Source organism: Anopheles merus, chromosome 2R (assembly GCF_017562075.2).
Source record: "Anopheles merus strain MAF chromosome 2R, AmerM5.1, whole genome shotgun sequence".
Taxonomy (NCBI): Eukaryota; Metazoa; Arthropoda; class Insecta; order Diptera; family Culicidae; genus Anopheles; species Anopheles merus.
In genome coordinates, this window is record NC_054082.1 from 26019449 (window position 1) to 26034179 (window position 14731).

Here is a 14731-nt window from a genome sequence, read left to right on the forward strand (position 1 = left end):
CCGGCCCTGCTACACATTGTGATTAGCGAATGCCGCTGATGGGTGTTACACATTATTACAGCGAGATTTTGGTGTAACGCTGTTGCAGGTTTACCAGTGCTGTGCGCTGCGGTGTGCGGTGGGAGGTCCTTTCCCTGGCTCCTTATTTATGCGCTGCCGTTCTGCTAAGCTGGCCCGGGTAATGTAATGCAATTGGCCAAAGAATGGGGCAACATTTGAGCAAAACTTTCCCTGCGAGGCGCGAGGAGGAAAACCTGTGGGAGGGGAGGATCGGGGTGCTGGACGACATTCTTGGACCTTCACTCAAGAAGTCCCCCCCCCAGCAGCCAGCCCACGAACAAGCAGCACAAGATCCTTCTATTCGTTTGGGGGTCAGTGGGTGCGTGTGGAAGCTGCCTATTTATGGTGTCACCTTCGCTTGTGTGATGACTTTTTATTGTTCCCCAACCCTCACACCTTATTGCAATCTCGCACGTGTCTTGCAAGAATGTGTGTGTGTATGTACAAGTGTGGCGGCCAGTGGTTCGGAAATACCTTCTACTGCGTTGTGACTATTATTGGTGCGGTCCACTGTCCTCCTCGTTGGGTGAAAGAAGAAATACGGTAATTGAATTTCGATCTGAGAATATTTTCCCATCGTCCCATTCCGGGGGCTTTGGTGTGTGTGTGCTGTTTTCCCTTTTTTCGGGTGGGTAATTTCGCGACACCTCTTGAATGGCCCATCCTCCTCTCTCCCTTCCATCTAACCCAGCGCAAACACACACACGGTATCGTACCATTTGTTTGGCATTTATCATTACAATTACAAGGCGCCTTGGTGTGGCCATCTCAATCTCAAGAGGGGGAAAATGGGACACATTTCTTCAGGGGGGCACTTCGGACACGTTCGGATTTCCAAGAAGGTGTAGGCACAGCGGTGTCTCATTCTGGTCCTGCTGTATAAGGTGTCTGTACTAGTTGCGTAACTAGCTTCTTTGAACTCTTGACATGTTAGAGCTTGAAGGGTCGCTTCTCTAGCACTTTGGCTAAAGCTTTCAATTAACGGCTGACTAATTTTCTAATGGTAAAAACAAGGGAAAGACTTCCGCCATACCAGGCAACGAAGAAGACTCGTGACACAGCTGTCTGGCATCGCAAGCATCGATTAGATCAAACAGTAAACAGAAACATCATATGGGGCAGGGATGGTGGTGGCCTTTTCTCGGATAACTTTTCCCTATTTATTTCCATCTGGCTGAACAATGTTGTCCACAGCAGCAGCAACAGCAGCAATTGAGTTTCTGAGAATGATTCATTTGTGCTGATGTGATCATTTCGCTTGCACTACAATAGGACGGAATGAGTCCTATTCTTTTGACGATGCTAAAAATAGAAGCACTATGCATTCTAGTAAGTATTTTATAAGAGTGATTGTGATGGTTAGGTTTTCTAAACCCTTTTTGGGTACAAAAAAAGAGAATAAAGTCGGGAGGATGTGATTCTTACATTCTATAAAGGCGTCTATTTCTCCCTCTGCAGCTTCCCTAACCTCTCAAACACACGCTCGGAAGCGCACAGACAACGCGATAAGATTTCCGCCGTCTTCTCGAAAGCTAGCCAGCCGGGCAGCACCAACTGCTTCCGGGCCCGCCCGCGGCCAGTCACGATAGCAATTAACGCTTAATTAATGTCGTCCATTGCACAGGAAAGTAAGAAGTGAGAAAGGAAGGATCGTTCGTGAGCGGAAACCAATTTTTATGCTACACGTTTATGGCACTGGCTGGTGCATGTATGTGTGAGTGTGTGTGTGTATGGGTACATGTATGGGCTAGACACGATGGAAACGCTAACACACGTGCGGGCTTGTGATCGAACTGTGTTAGGGAAAAGCGCCGAGATTAATGCTTAAATTGCTCCATCACCTTCTGAAATGGGAGGTGGCGGTTTGAAAGGGTTCGGTGTGGGGTGCGTGAATCGTTTTTCCTTCATTTCCTTTCGGCCAGTATGTGTGGGTCGATGTAGTGGATGGTTGGGTTGGGCTGTGTCGTTAGGATGTAGGATCATATTATACATGTTTGCTATATTGCATGCCCGCGCTGGCTGGCTGGCTGGCTGGTTGGCCCTTAGCTTGCCCTACCTAATGACCATTGCGTGTGTTGATTACGCTCAGATGGTGAAACGTTCAAATTGATTCTTATTACTTTTGCGTGTCCTTATCACGCACACCGCCCCCCTTCCCAAGGGGACCAGAATGAATGGTGAGCCAGCAGCAAGAGCGAGCAAGATAGAGGGAAAACGCAACTTTTATGCAAGTTTCTTGTGATGTAGTACTCAAAAAAAAAAAACAACAAGGGAAAAAGAAAAAAGAGCTTTTCCTCCCCGTTATTCATGTCCAGTGTTTTGTGTGCAGGGGTTGTGAGAAGCACTTTCCTCAAATACATTGTTTTACTGCCGTAGGGGATGGGAATTCATGTCTGTGGACGCATTGATTCTTAACGTGCCATTTCCGTTTCTCACGCTCGGTTTAAATATGGTGTATTTACTGTTCTGTGGTGCAGTTCTGTACAATATTACAGTAACATAAATTGTTTTATTTTTATAAGCATCTGTCATGCTCCATCTCGTTGTTTTGTTTCTTTCTTTCCGTTCCAATTTATGAGTGCGCCTGCAGCAGCTGCATTTAGCTTGTATGAAATTATTGTTACTTTTATCACTTGTTTTTTGCTCTCTCTCTCTCTCTCTCTCTCTCTCTCTCTCTCTCTCTCTTTCGTTTGCGTACTAACACTAACTGTAATGTAGCCTCTGAATGAAAAGACACACCGTTTAATCGTTTGTGGTATTGTGTTGATGTTGCTGTTGTTATGTTGTTATTGTTGATAGTAATGTGGCATGTGGTCTCTTTCCTTTTCCCTTTTTTTTGGTCCTCGCAGGTGAGGGAAGCATACAAACACACACACAAAGATACAGACACCTTTAATATAATTACAAACATATATCAACACCTTTTACACTGCTGCGCACGTACATGCATATCCTATCCTGTGCCTTCTCTCTCTATCTCTCTCTCTCTCGGTACCGTTGTTTGTTGTGTTGTTATGGAACCATCGTACCAAAATGCATCTTTTACTTACCTTTTTCTACTCATTACCCTCCACCCTTTTACCAAAGTGTATTACTAGCAAAACAGCAAAAAAAAAAAAGCATAGAACCATCCTGTTAAAACCCTCGATGGTGTTCCCGCAAGAAGACAAACTTGTAAAACATTGTCCGTTCTTGTTCCTTCTTCTCTTTCTCTCGTTATAGATTGCACGCCGCCACTTATGGGTAAGTGAGGAGAAAGACACAGGCATACACACCCGTCTCTTTGTGTAGTATGGTATAAGTGAGGCGAAATCATCAAACACGTCCCCATTATCCCCCCCGTTTCTCGCCTTATCTATCACTCCGTTGCGTTGCGAGGAAGGACCCGGAGCGTGCTTTGCTGGGGATGATTAGAAGTCGCAAGCGAGGACAAGCGAGCGCAAAAAAGAAAACAAAAACAAGAAGGGAAGCTAATGGTGCTAGGCTGGCATTGAATCAGAACAGAAAGCGTACCGAATTGTCTACCTCACACCCCCCCCCCCCCTCACCTCCCTCATCTACTCCTACCGTGGACCAAATGATATGCATCTGTGCTGATGTGAGCTGGCGGGGTAAGCCTCGTCGGAAAGCCTTCTGTTGTAGGGTGGAGCAATTGTGGAGGCAAGTAAAGAGACAAGCTTCCACGCCTTTTCCAACTGCTGAAAAGCAATGCGCTAAACGATTGAGAGGGACCAACTTTTGCTGCTTTGCTGCATTTGTTGCCTATTCTTTCATCAACATAAGTGTGTGTGTGGACATATTATGAGTGGAGAAAACGGTGAAGCTATGTCGTTCGAAATGGGAAAGAATTTGACTTCTTTTGCTTGATGCGCTTTCCTCGACGGGGGACGCAGCAGCGCATTGCGGCGGAGACGAAGTTTCAACAAATTGAGTTGTTCGTATCCTTGGAATGGTTTTGGAAACACGTTGGAAAAATTTAACCTTAACAGATGTGAACAGTGAAACCAATCATTTCGAGCAAAGGCTAATTACCACGTCAATCTGTCTCTTTTAACGCATTTCAATCGATGTAATCTCGCCCAAATGACATTTCCCTCCTGCCTAACCCTCGTTTCATCTCCAAATCCTACACATGACGCATTAGTAGCACTGGTACGTAGTTCACCCACTGCGAACGCAACATCTTCCGGATGGAAAGAGCTGAATGTTTATCATTGTGCATTTGGAGATCATCTGGCAACACACACACAAAGGCCACAGACAAGATGACAGAAACATGCGAATGGCGAAAGATGAGGATGATGATGATGATGAGCTGATGCTGTTGACTGGTTGACTCTGTTGAACTTATCAACCACTTCACATCCGTAAGGCCTTTCTCGGTAAGGTTCTCTCTCGCGTCGTGCTCGTTCTGTGTGCGCACAGTTAATCGATCGGCTGCCAGTTGGTGGGAGAAGGGTAGTGGGTGTGCTTTTTGCCGCTTCCATAAGAGTACACCACCCTATAAAACCTCACACAAGCACAAGGATGGATGAAATCATACTGACAAGAATCTCCGGGCAGCAACGGAGTGGTTGAGATCGGTGCTGTACTAGTGCTGTGCACTTCCTGCGCCAACTGGAACGGCTTTTTTTGCAACCACACCGTGTGTGAGGCAAGAACCTCTTGCAAGATCTACGCTGATGAGGGTGATGGGATGATGATGGCAAATGTTGCATCCCTTCACAATCGGGCACCATTGTCTGCCAACCTCAATCAAGTGTGTTACAGTTTGTGTGTGTGTGTGTGTGTGTGTGTGTGTGTGTGTGTGTGTGTGTGTGTGTGTGTGTGTGTGTGTGTGTGTGTGTGTGTGTGTGTGTGTGTGTGTGGTTTCTGTTGACTTCTTGAAAGTCGCTAATAAATCCAAACCGTGGCCTAGTATTCTTCATCGCTTTGTTCCTTATCTAGTGTGCACTCTATGCTCAACACGGAGAGGAATGCATTTCTCTGTGCGTCCCTGTGATGCGCTCATCAATCGATTAATTCATTAAGTTTTGCAGTGACAGTGACGGTCGGTCGCTGGCAGAGGTTCGGCGTTCTGTTGTTTCTTCTTCCTCTCCGCTTCGCCTAGCCAACTCACATGTTGATGATGATTTCTTTCTCGCATTGAACCGTGGATGCGAACAGTAGTATGGGTTGAAACATCGATTAGTATTTATTTATTTCTCTTGCAGCGCGGTATATATTGATAGACACTGGCGAAAATGGGCGCGCAGCCACGAGAGTGCACCAGCACATTCAACGGAGGCACAACTGCACAAACGTTCTAAATGCAAATCGAGCATTCGCGCAGATGCTGCTGCCGGCTGGAAACGATTAAGCTTTTTCAAGCGGGTTTCTATATAATTTGCTACAAACATACAGGCATTCATACACAACTCAACAACAACATCACAAACACACACACATGCCGGAAGATCAATCGCCAAGCCAAACAGGGGGCTAAGGAGACGGTAGAGCCCGGCAATGGATCTCTAGCTTCGGTTAGATTTATTCATATGCGCGCACACACATGTCCCAACACTATTCATGCTGTCCCGTGAGATGAAAGGGGAAATGTGGCCGCATGTTTGGTGATGGTGCAGACATATCCGCGGTCCGACGTTCGTCAATATGCTTCGCAGGGTTCGTTGTTGCTGGCTGGTTTTGCTGCATTTGCTGCATTTGCTTTTTAATTGCTCGCCACCTTGTTGTACTCCTCGCGGTAGCTAAGGGCATCCTTCAGCTCCGGGTTCGGGAGGTACTTTTGATTGAACACGAGAATCTGCAACGAAATGAAGCACGAAGTATAGGTTTAATTTATTATTGCTCACTGTCGAGGATGAACTAAATTCTAAACAATCTACATTATGCTATGAAACACATTTGTGAAAAGCATTTGTGTAGCAAAGGTTCCCGTCGACCCGTGCGGCTGATCAACGTGACCACCACCCACTCTCGTTCGCTGGAACGCACTGCCAAGTCATTACATCAGCATAAAATGTCAAAAAGTGTGACCTGCTGCCGTACAGTCGCGCAAAGCCATACAGCTACAGCTTTCGCATGAACATGAGCATGACGATGGAAGGAAGGTTGAGCCGTCAAAGGGCAAGCGAAAAACCACCCTCAACCCCCTCCCCATCCCATCCACGGTGGATGAACTTTTCGGCGCGGTTACACCACGAAGGCAATAAAAGTCCAGAATCGTCGAAGGCAATAACGCGAGCGCGCGCTGACGCTGACTGCTGATCCAATTGTCAGCGACAAAATCGGCTCAACGTGCTGATGCCCGCTGGATATACGCAAAGCACACACGCGGCATATCATCATCCCACCCGCCGTTGGGTGGTGGTGGGTGCTGCTGCAGCGCGCGGCTTGGTATCGAAATCGGATTTGTGTGATTTAAGAACGCATAAGCCCGGTCAGGGATGGGCGGGGGGGGGGGGAGGTGGATTGTGTTGTGTAATGTCGTTGGAAGGGAAAGCAATGGTGAACGGAAAGCGCTTCTACTATCCCCTTCCCTACTTCCCCATTCGGTGTTTGGCCCCGTTTTCAATCAATAACATGCGACCCCAAGGCACGAAAGCATGATAACCGCGATTCTTGGTACACAATCACAGAGAGAGAAAGAGAGAGAGGAAGAGAGAGGGAGAGCGATTGTGTGGGCCGCTCATCAAAATGCAAAAGCCAACCGGTCGGCAATATACTGTTGTCCGTGCGAATGTTGGGAAAGTTTGTTTATCGGACTAAAACAAATAAATAAATTTTGATCGTTTGGTGCTAGAATAGCTAGAAGGGCGGGCATGGTATGCGCTGTAACTGTATGATATTGTTCTCTATTGCAGTAGCGACGAGAAGGGGAGAAAACAAGCACTACAAATGCATAGAATATGGCGTCCTATTTTTGTGGGATATGGTTAGCACAATTCTGCGTATTTTATTAGCTCCAGTTCGGAAAATCGGAAAACAACTGCAGCCACTGCTCGTCAATTGCAACAATTGACCTTTTGGCCACACATACGAGTGGAAAAAAGCAGTGCATTTATCAGAACTAATGTGCTAAGCCCATAAGCCAACTGATCCTTGTTCAGTGAAAGCAACCGCGTACTGTATAAATTGATCGATTTCATTGGAAACAAATAACAACCGCAACAACGGCTTAATGTTGTGTTTCGCCAATTGCTCAACGTTCAGGCTTGTGTTGCATTCTGTGAGTTAAATGAAACACATCAAAACACCTACATCCATGCAAACCTGCACCACAATCGTCCTTTTTTACTACGCTCGTGAGCCATTATCATCATATTATTATCAGCGCATTAAAGTAACTTGTTCATTTGATCGTTTCACTCAGCTTCAAATGGTGTCATCGACAGTACATCCCCCTTTGGTTTCATTTATTTTATCAACGTGTTCAGTAAACCCTTTCATGTAGGATTCATTGTCCTGTGGCTTGTTCGCCCTTTTGTCTGCTTCACTCATCAAACAGAAAAGCCCATATTCTCCATGAACGCGGGCCTGTTAAATCCAAGCAGCACAAAAAAAGGCAAACCAATGACAAAACCAAAGCCAGTCATCGTCGTGGTGGTGATCAATAATTCGCAGTGTGACGCCTTATGACGCCTCGCGGGGTTTTAAGCATTGGCGGGAGCACACAACAACGACAGCCACGAGGAAACGTGGAAAAGTGTCCTGGGAAAGAATCACCGCCCACCATGATGAGGTATTTCCGTTTCGTTCCTTCTTTCTCTCTCTCTCTCTCTCTGTATCCTACATGTCAGGATTAAAACGTATTAGCCTAGAAACGGCCGAGGGACACCCTCCGGGAAGCGAACTCCACCATGGGGATTGAGTTCTCCATTTTTATTTTAAAAAGTATTCACGGGAGGTCGCTGCCACTGGATGTGTTGCGGGAAGAAGGAAGTAGTTCTATTCTTTCGGCCGGGAAGGAACACACGTTGCCCGCCACCGTGACAAGAATCCTGACAAGTGTGTGTGTGTGTGTGTGTGCGTTTGTTTGTATCGTGCCCCACCCTTCTGCCTTGCTGCTGACTAACTAAGCGAAGAAACCCTACAAAGCACGCGTCGAACGGCGATGGGGAGGAGGTGAGTGGTTCTGTTCTATCCAATAACTAGCGCGCTGATTGGGTAACGTAATTCCGGACGACGGGTCGGGCGCTTCAAGATACCTTTTGGGAAGGATGTTTCGCTTCCCTGCCCGCGGTAAGAACCGCATGAAGGTTTCGCTTTAAATTGGATTATTATTTCCATACACATCATATATACGCGTATACAGCTCTCCGTACACCGGGTGAAAGTTAGGGGCTGGAGCTGTGGTAGGTTACTGAGAAAGCGAAGAAGGAAACGACGAGAACCTTATCCGTTCAGTTATAGAATGTTGGAGAAGAACATAGTACAATATCTGGTCGAATCCTTGGTGCAAGTGGCAGAGAGGGAACTTAACAAATCTCCCGGAGGGGGGTAAGCAAATCCCGGGTCGGTCGATTGGTTAGTTGGTTGATTTTACTGGCTGGTGGAAGTAAAATGAGTTACCGCTCGCTTTAGTTTTCTTGTTGTTATTCTTCTGTGTCTGCTAGTGGCCTTCGGCTTTACATCGCCGTGCCAACCCTGGTTCTCGTCATTGTCAACCGCCTGAACTGGCTTGGCTGAACGGTGCACACACACACACACACACACACACACACACACCCCGGCCACGTTTGCCGGATGGATGGATGGATGACTGTCGGGGTCGAGGTCGAGACGTGAAGTGAGTGGATGAGAATGTAAGCGAAAATTTAATTACCGGTGCATTGGGAAGAGATGACGGAATAGCAAAAAAAAAAAAGAAGGGGGGGGCGACGGTGATGGTGGAACTGTGCTGGAGGGGACGTTTTTCCAAAGTGCACTCCAGCAAGTGCAGGATGAATTTATCCTCGGGCATAAAGCGACCTACACACACACACAGAGAGACACTGTCGACAGAGGTCGGAGTGAAGCCTAGCCTAAGTAAGCGCCCTCTAGCCCGATGAAGAGAGGGCCGATGTCGATGGGTGAGTGTGTCCTGCACCTCTGCTCTCCTGCATCACCAGTTACATTTCCTTCGCACTCTTCCGGTTTCCTGCATGACCGGTGTGTGGTGTGTGTCGTGCTGCTGCTACTCGTGTTGCTCGAGTGCAGTTGGCAAGCTTCCATTAGCCGATTATCGTTCGAGTATGAGCGGAGGTGGTAAAGACCATTCGCCCCCATCCTTCCCTATTGTAGGCTGTTCGTGTGGCCTACCGCTACGGACAAGAGTACTCAGCCAGCTCAACACAGTATGTGTGTTTGTGTTCGTAAATGTAGGAGGCTCTATAAAGGAAGATTCTACTTTAGTAAGGCTTCTCCCGGGTCTAAAAATATATCGCGCTCGTAACCATCACCGGTACCGCCTCCGTCACAACGTCACGTGTTGTTGATGTTGTTGTTTTGGAAAGCACTTTTATGTTTTTGCTAGAGAAGGTGCCTGCAGACAGCAAACCTACGTGGCAAATTCCGTTCGGTCAACCTCTGCCGGGGGAAGCATATCTTGTCAGGTTTGTTTTAATCGCAACAAACAGTTTGGTGGCGCACGACGAACGTCAGACTTTTTTGTTTGAAAGATTAGTACCTCAGACAGCGTGTTACCTGCCGACACAGCGACGGTTCGCCTGTGACATCTGCGCCAAATTGAAGTCGACAGAATTAACGTCTATCAAACGTGGACCCACGAAACCGGAAGGGAGAGACAAGACACGCCACCATCCGCGATTGGGAGGAGGAAAGCGCAGTGCTCTTCTGGAAATCTTGGTTGCACTTTCACCACTGTTCGCTCAGACCCACAGAAAGCACGGACAAGCGCGAGGGAGATCATATTCCACGTCCGTTACATGCAGGATGTACGCGACGGTGTATAGAATTCCCACTTCCTGCGGTGCGAGACTATTCCGGGAAGGGTGGGCTCTCTCGTCGTTCGTGTGGGTTCTGGCTGGCGCAGGTGGAAATATGTATGGATTCTTCCAATTGATTAATCGTATCGGTTTACGCTGATTAATCACGGGGATGCATCAAACTCCGGTGGGAGGCCAGTGCTTTGTGGGCTCTGCGGGAACCATATTGCGGGACACAGTTACTACCTACCCACCCACCCGTCCCACAGATTCGATACGCGCTTCCGACTAGTCCGTCCATCAGTGAGCAGAATGCGTGCATGGTATTGATTAGTAACGGATGCTTCCGGCTGCGCTTACATCATTAAAGCAGTATTCTACAGCCCGCAAGAGCGCTTTCTGTTTGTGATCGAAAATGGACATTAATGTAAATATATGACCCGCTGACGCGAAACGTTTAGTACACTCCATCTTGCACATCGTTTGACTTCCTGGTTAGTGTACGGAGTGCTTGAGAAATTCATCTCATTCCGAAAATACTTCCGAACTGTCGGAAGCACTCTCCGTTTTAATGATACAGATTATTCTCAGAAACCGATCAGAAAATCGGGATTTCTACGATTCTGCAAGTATGCATACTACGCTATTCGCGCTGCGGATGCCAGTGTTTTAAAGCCCAACTTATTATGTTCTATTCCTGCACAAACGTATTCTCTCCCTCCCCCCGGTTCGCTTAACAGCCCGTAACATGTGCTGGTGTGGCAAGAAATGAAAAATCTTTTCCCCTCCAATCAATTTGATACACTCCATTACATCCAGAGAAAACAGTTCGTGCGTTTGCGTGTGGTACATCACACACGCGCTCGTTTCAGAGTGGAAGTCCTATATGGGACCGAAAATCCCCCCCCCCCCCCCCCCGACGTCAAAAATGTCAAGGACATCCAGAGCAACGGCTCAGAAAAGGACGCATGAAAATTGTTTTACGTTTTGTTTTGGAGGAGCACCCTCGCTTCAGCTTATTGCCGGAGATGCTGGAGTGGATGATGATGATGATGGTGATGCTTTTAGTCCGTAAGGTGGCCGCCGTACGTCACTTCCAGCCTTGATACGGTCGGGCCTCTAGTAGCTTCCGACCCATTTCTCACCGTGCGGAGGTAAACAGCCGCATTGGGCAATATATTTCATCGGTCGGTGTATTACGGTTTTGGGGCAGGCTGGATTTGAAGAAGGGCATCTAGGTAGTGTGGCACCGGCCGTGGCAAAAATAGACGACCGAAGCGGGGCAAAACGAGCGAGAGCAGTGGTGCTGCTGCTTCTGTCAAATCAGAAACAACATCATTTGTGGAAAATTGACTGTGAAACGGAGTGAAAATAACTCCACCGGTGGATACCCCCACCACCCGCCGTTCCCGACGCGTCCCACGTCCTGCACTGTTCTGCTGTGCCGCCATCTTGCCAGTCCCCCCCCCCCCCTCCTCTATCGAATCTTCGGTGCTCGCGCTCTGTTCTCGAGCTGTACGTGTGAGTGTGTTATAGATTTCTGTGCCACAGTACCGCCGTACTCTCGGTCGATGTTTTCTTCGCTCCCGCGTCCACAGGGTTCTTGGTCCTGTCCTGATCCCTGTGCAAAGTCATTCACATTGCGATAAGCCAGTGGGAAAGAATTCCGGTGGGGAAAACCGACGGCGACGACGACATTGTGGAAAGAAAAAAAACATGGTTCCCAAATGGAATTTTACCGTCCTCCCCAACACTTCCCCACTGCCCCGGCAGTCACACTGACTTGCATCGCTCCCAGGTCGGGGCGAACTTTTGCCAGAATGTCATCAGCTTTTCTCCTCTCTCCAACATTCGCTTCTTAATCTGATGTTCGTTCCGGTGTAGCTCGCGTGTGTGTATGTGTGTGTGTGTGTGTTTTTTTTTTTATTTAACTTTCCATTCCTATATTACCTCCATTGAGCCACTTTGCCAAATCGTCCAGGTTTTGCAGCGCAAGGATCCCACCGCACCGGGGTATTCAATGTGAGGATCGGAGTCGAGCAGGGGGTGGTTGGGTAGAAAGCTCAAGACACTGTCGCATGCAGGAAAGGACACGTGTATGGTTGGGACTATATTCTTGTTCCTTTCGCTAACGGATACCACCACCAAACAATACACAGTGATATACACTCATACACTTGTATAGCAATTTCCTTCTTTTTCTATTCCTCATTCCTGTATGTGTGTGTGTGTGTGGGACTAGGGGGATACCAAAAGGTTTTTTTTAGCCAAATTATAAAGAGCTTCAATTCGCCAACGAATCATTTAACAAAAAAATGCTCCCCCCCCCCTCCACCGGGAAGGACGGTCCCAAAACCTTCGCACAGGTTAGTCCCGGGATTCGTAGGGCGCGCGCTTTGGGGCCAATGTGTGTGTATCCCGAGACACGTAGGGAAGGGATTTTCTTCTTCTTCCTCTTTTCTCGCAAGTGCAACCATAAATCAAGAGGCACCCGAGCAGCGGTTTAAGGAGGACAACGACGACGTTCGAGGATTTATTTGACGGCCGTCGTCGCTGTCCGCCACCGCGTCGTGCGCTTACGGTCTCTTCGGCCGTCGCCCTGTCATCCCAGCAGAAAGGGTCGCTCGCGCAAACGGGTTCGAGCTCGGATAAATTTATACGAAATCATTTCTCAGGTTCTAGGCGCGTCCCGAGAATCGATGGTGGTGAGTACCCAACACTCGACCCGGTGGGGCGGGTACCCCGTGGCGTAGTGTTGCGTCTTTGGGCGTAAAAAGTTCGACGGGACGTTGACGATGACAACGATGACATAACACACACACACAGCACAGCAAACCCGCCGCCTGTCACACAACAGCCTGTGACCGCCACCGAACGCCGCGTACCTACGGCCGTGGTTGATCCGTGCGCTGTGTCTGGGCGTTTGGCCTGGGCCCGGCAGCCGAATGGTGGCATGTCTCTCCTGTCAGCTTGGCAGTGATTCAAAAAGCATATACTGTCGGTCCTCTGTAATCACCTATTCTGCCCTCTCCACAGAGGCATCATTGAGATGTTTTTGCGGGTATGGTTTTGGTCTTTGCTGTTCCTGCTCACGGGTGTATCGCTAAGAAGAAGCAGTTCGGGAAATACGAAAATATTGTCGAGTAATAACTAAATGGATGGTTTCGTTTGTTGATTTTTTTTTCTCGATTCTACTTCTTGTCCCAGGGTTTTTTTTCTTTTTTATTCGGTTTGGTGGTTTGGCATCGGAGGTCGAACTATATTTGCTGCTTGCGGTGTTTTGTTGTCGTTGCTGGTACTTGCAAGCGTTATAGATAGATTTCTTCCTCGCCCATTGCGCAGCATGATGGGTTGCAGCAGGGGGTTTTAGTTGGTGCCTCTATTTTTGAACACCGGTCGAAGTGCAACACCACTAAGCACATACACACAAGAAGCTAACTAAAATCAATCCGGTTGGCGTTTTGTTTCCACCGACTACATTAACCGCAACAACAAACAACGCCGTTACTCGAGCTGTTTCGGGTTTATTTGGCTCTTTCGTGGTCAACAAATCAAAGCCCAACGGAAAGAGGACACATTTTTATGAAAAGTCCCCAGCCAGTGGACGGGGACGGGGGAATTAGTCCCTAGTATCCAGCCAACACAACAGGGGGATGGACGACAGTTTTATGATGACCGGTTACCCCCCCCCCCCCCACCGCCTTATTTGTGGCTTAGCTTTAGCACTGATAGTTTACTGCTGGGGCACGGGTAATCAAATATGCTTTATGGTGCTTTCTGCCGGGTTTTATGTGACCTTTCACGTTTCCTCGCCCCTGGTTGTGTGCTTCCTGCCTTCCTTCCTGTTCCTTATTTTTTTTCCGAAGAAGCACTTTTATAACAGCAGGGCATGTTAAAAATCGATAAAGTTTGATCGATTTCATAACTGCTCGCAATCGTCCTGCACAAACTGAATGTATGTGTGTGTCCTTCTCTTTCATCGTGTTTTTTTCGGGGGTGGAAAGGAGCAGCAGCAACAGCATAACTCATTTTGATAGCTTATGCTACTGTTGTGCTGGCGGTAGTTGACTGTGTTAGTAGCAAGACACCGAACATAGTTCCAGCCTTGTCATTAGCTTCAGCGACATTCCGGCCTCTGTGTGTGTGTGTGTGTGTTGGTGCGTGCTAATGTGTCCCGTTCGTCCTCGGTACTACAGCGAGCAGTTTTTGCAACTCTTTTATGTGATAAACTTGCCCCCAACAAGACATAAAAGGACGCTCCATAAAGCCCCGAAGCAGAGGAGCATTTGTTTCGAGCTGAAAAGCGAAACTCAAAACAAGGGCATTATAAAATAATACACCAACCAATCTTTTTTTTTTTTGTTTTTATTGAGAACCAAGCGGAGAGCATGCAACCCCACCACTCGTTTGCTGACGCTGTAGCTTCTTTGACGCTTCTCCTGTCAGCAGGGCAATGGTTGGATGTGGAAGGTGGTGGGGGGGAGGAAGGAAGGTGGGTTTGATGAGCATTGGAGCACACATCGTGAGCAAGTGTGCTGGTTTGGAGGAGTTTGGAATGCAATTATAAACACGTCAAACCAAGCGTATCCTGGGGGTGCTGTGCGGGGGCGAGGCTTCGCTGGCGAGAGTTGCGAAAGCAGCAACCCACATGCATATCAATAAACATTTGTACAAAATTAGCTTCCCAAAGAAAGGGCCCAACAGCGGCGGCAGCGCAGGGCAGTGACTACACTGTGGGGCGGAAA

General features: G+C 48.0%; 2 protein-coding genes across 12 annotated transcripts in view; one reads left to right on the forward strand and one right to left on the reverse strand.

The window, feature by feature from the left end:
• Positions 1-14731, forward strand: part of LOC121589397 (RNA-binding protein Musashi homolog 1) — an 88559-nt gene that overhangs the window by 39162 nt on the left and 34666 nt on the right. For 9 of the 10 annotated variants that reach the window (XM_041908307.1, XM_041908309.1, XM_041908305.1 and 6 more), the window contains one exon: positions 3283-3303. The exons of the other annotated variant lie outside the window; for it this stretch is intronic. In XM_041908307.1, the coding sequence (XP_041764241.1) occupies positions 3283-3303 (21 nt within the window). The remainder of the gene's footprint in view (positions 1-3282; positions 3304-14731) is intronic. 10 annotated transcript variants of the gene reach the window in all.
• Positions 5230-14731, reverse strand: part of LOC121589417 — a 57348-nt gene continuing 47846 nt past the window's right edge. For both annotated transcript variants that reach the window (XM_041908340.1, XM_041908341.1), the window contains exon 6: positions 5230-5863. In XM_041908340.1, the coding sequence (XP_041764274.1) occupies positions 5771-5863 (93 nt within the window). In that variant the 3' untranslated portion in view covers positions 5230-5770. The remainder of the gene's footprint in view (positions 5864-14731) is intronic.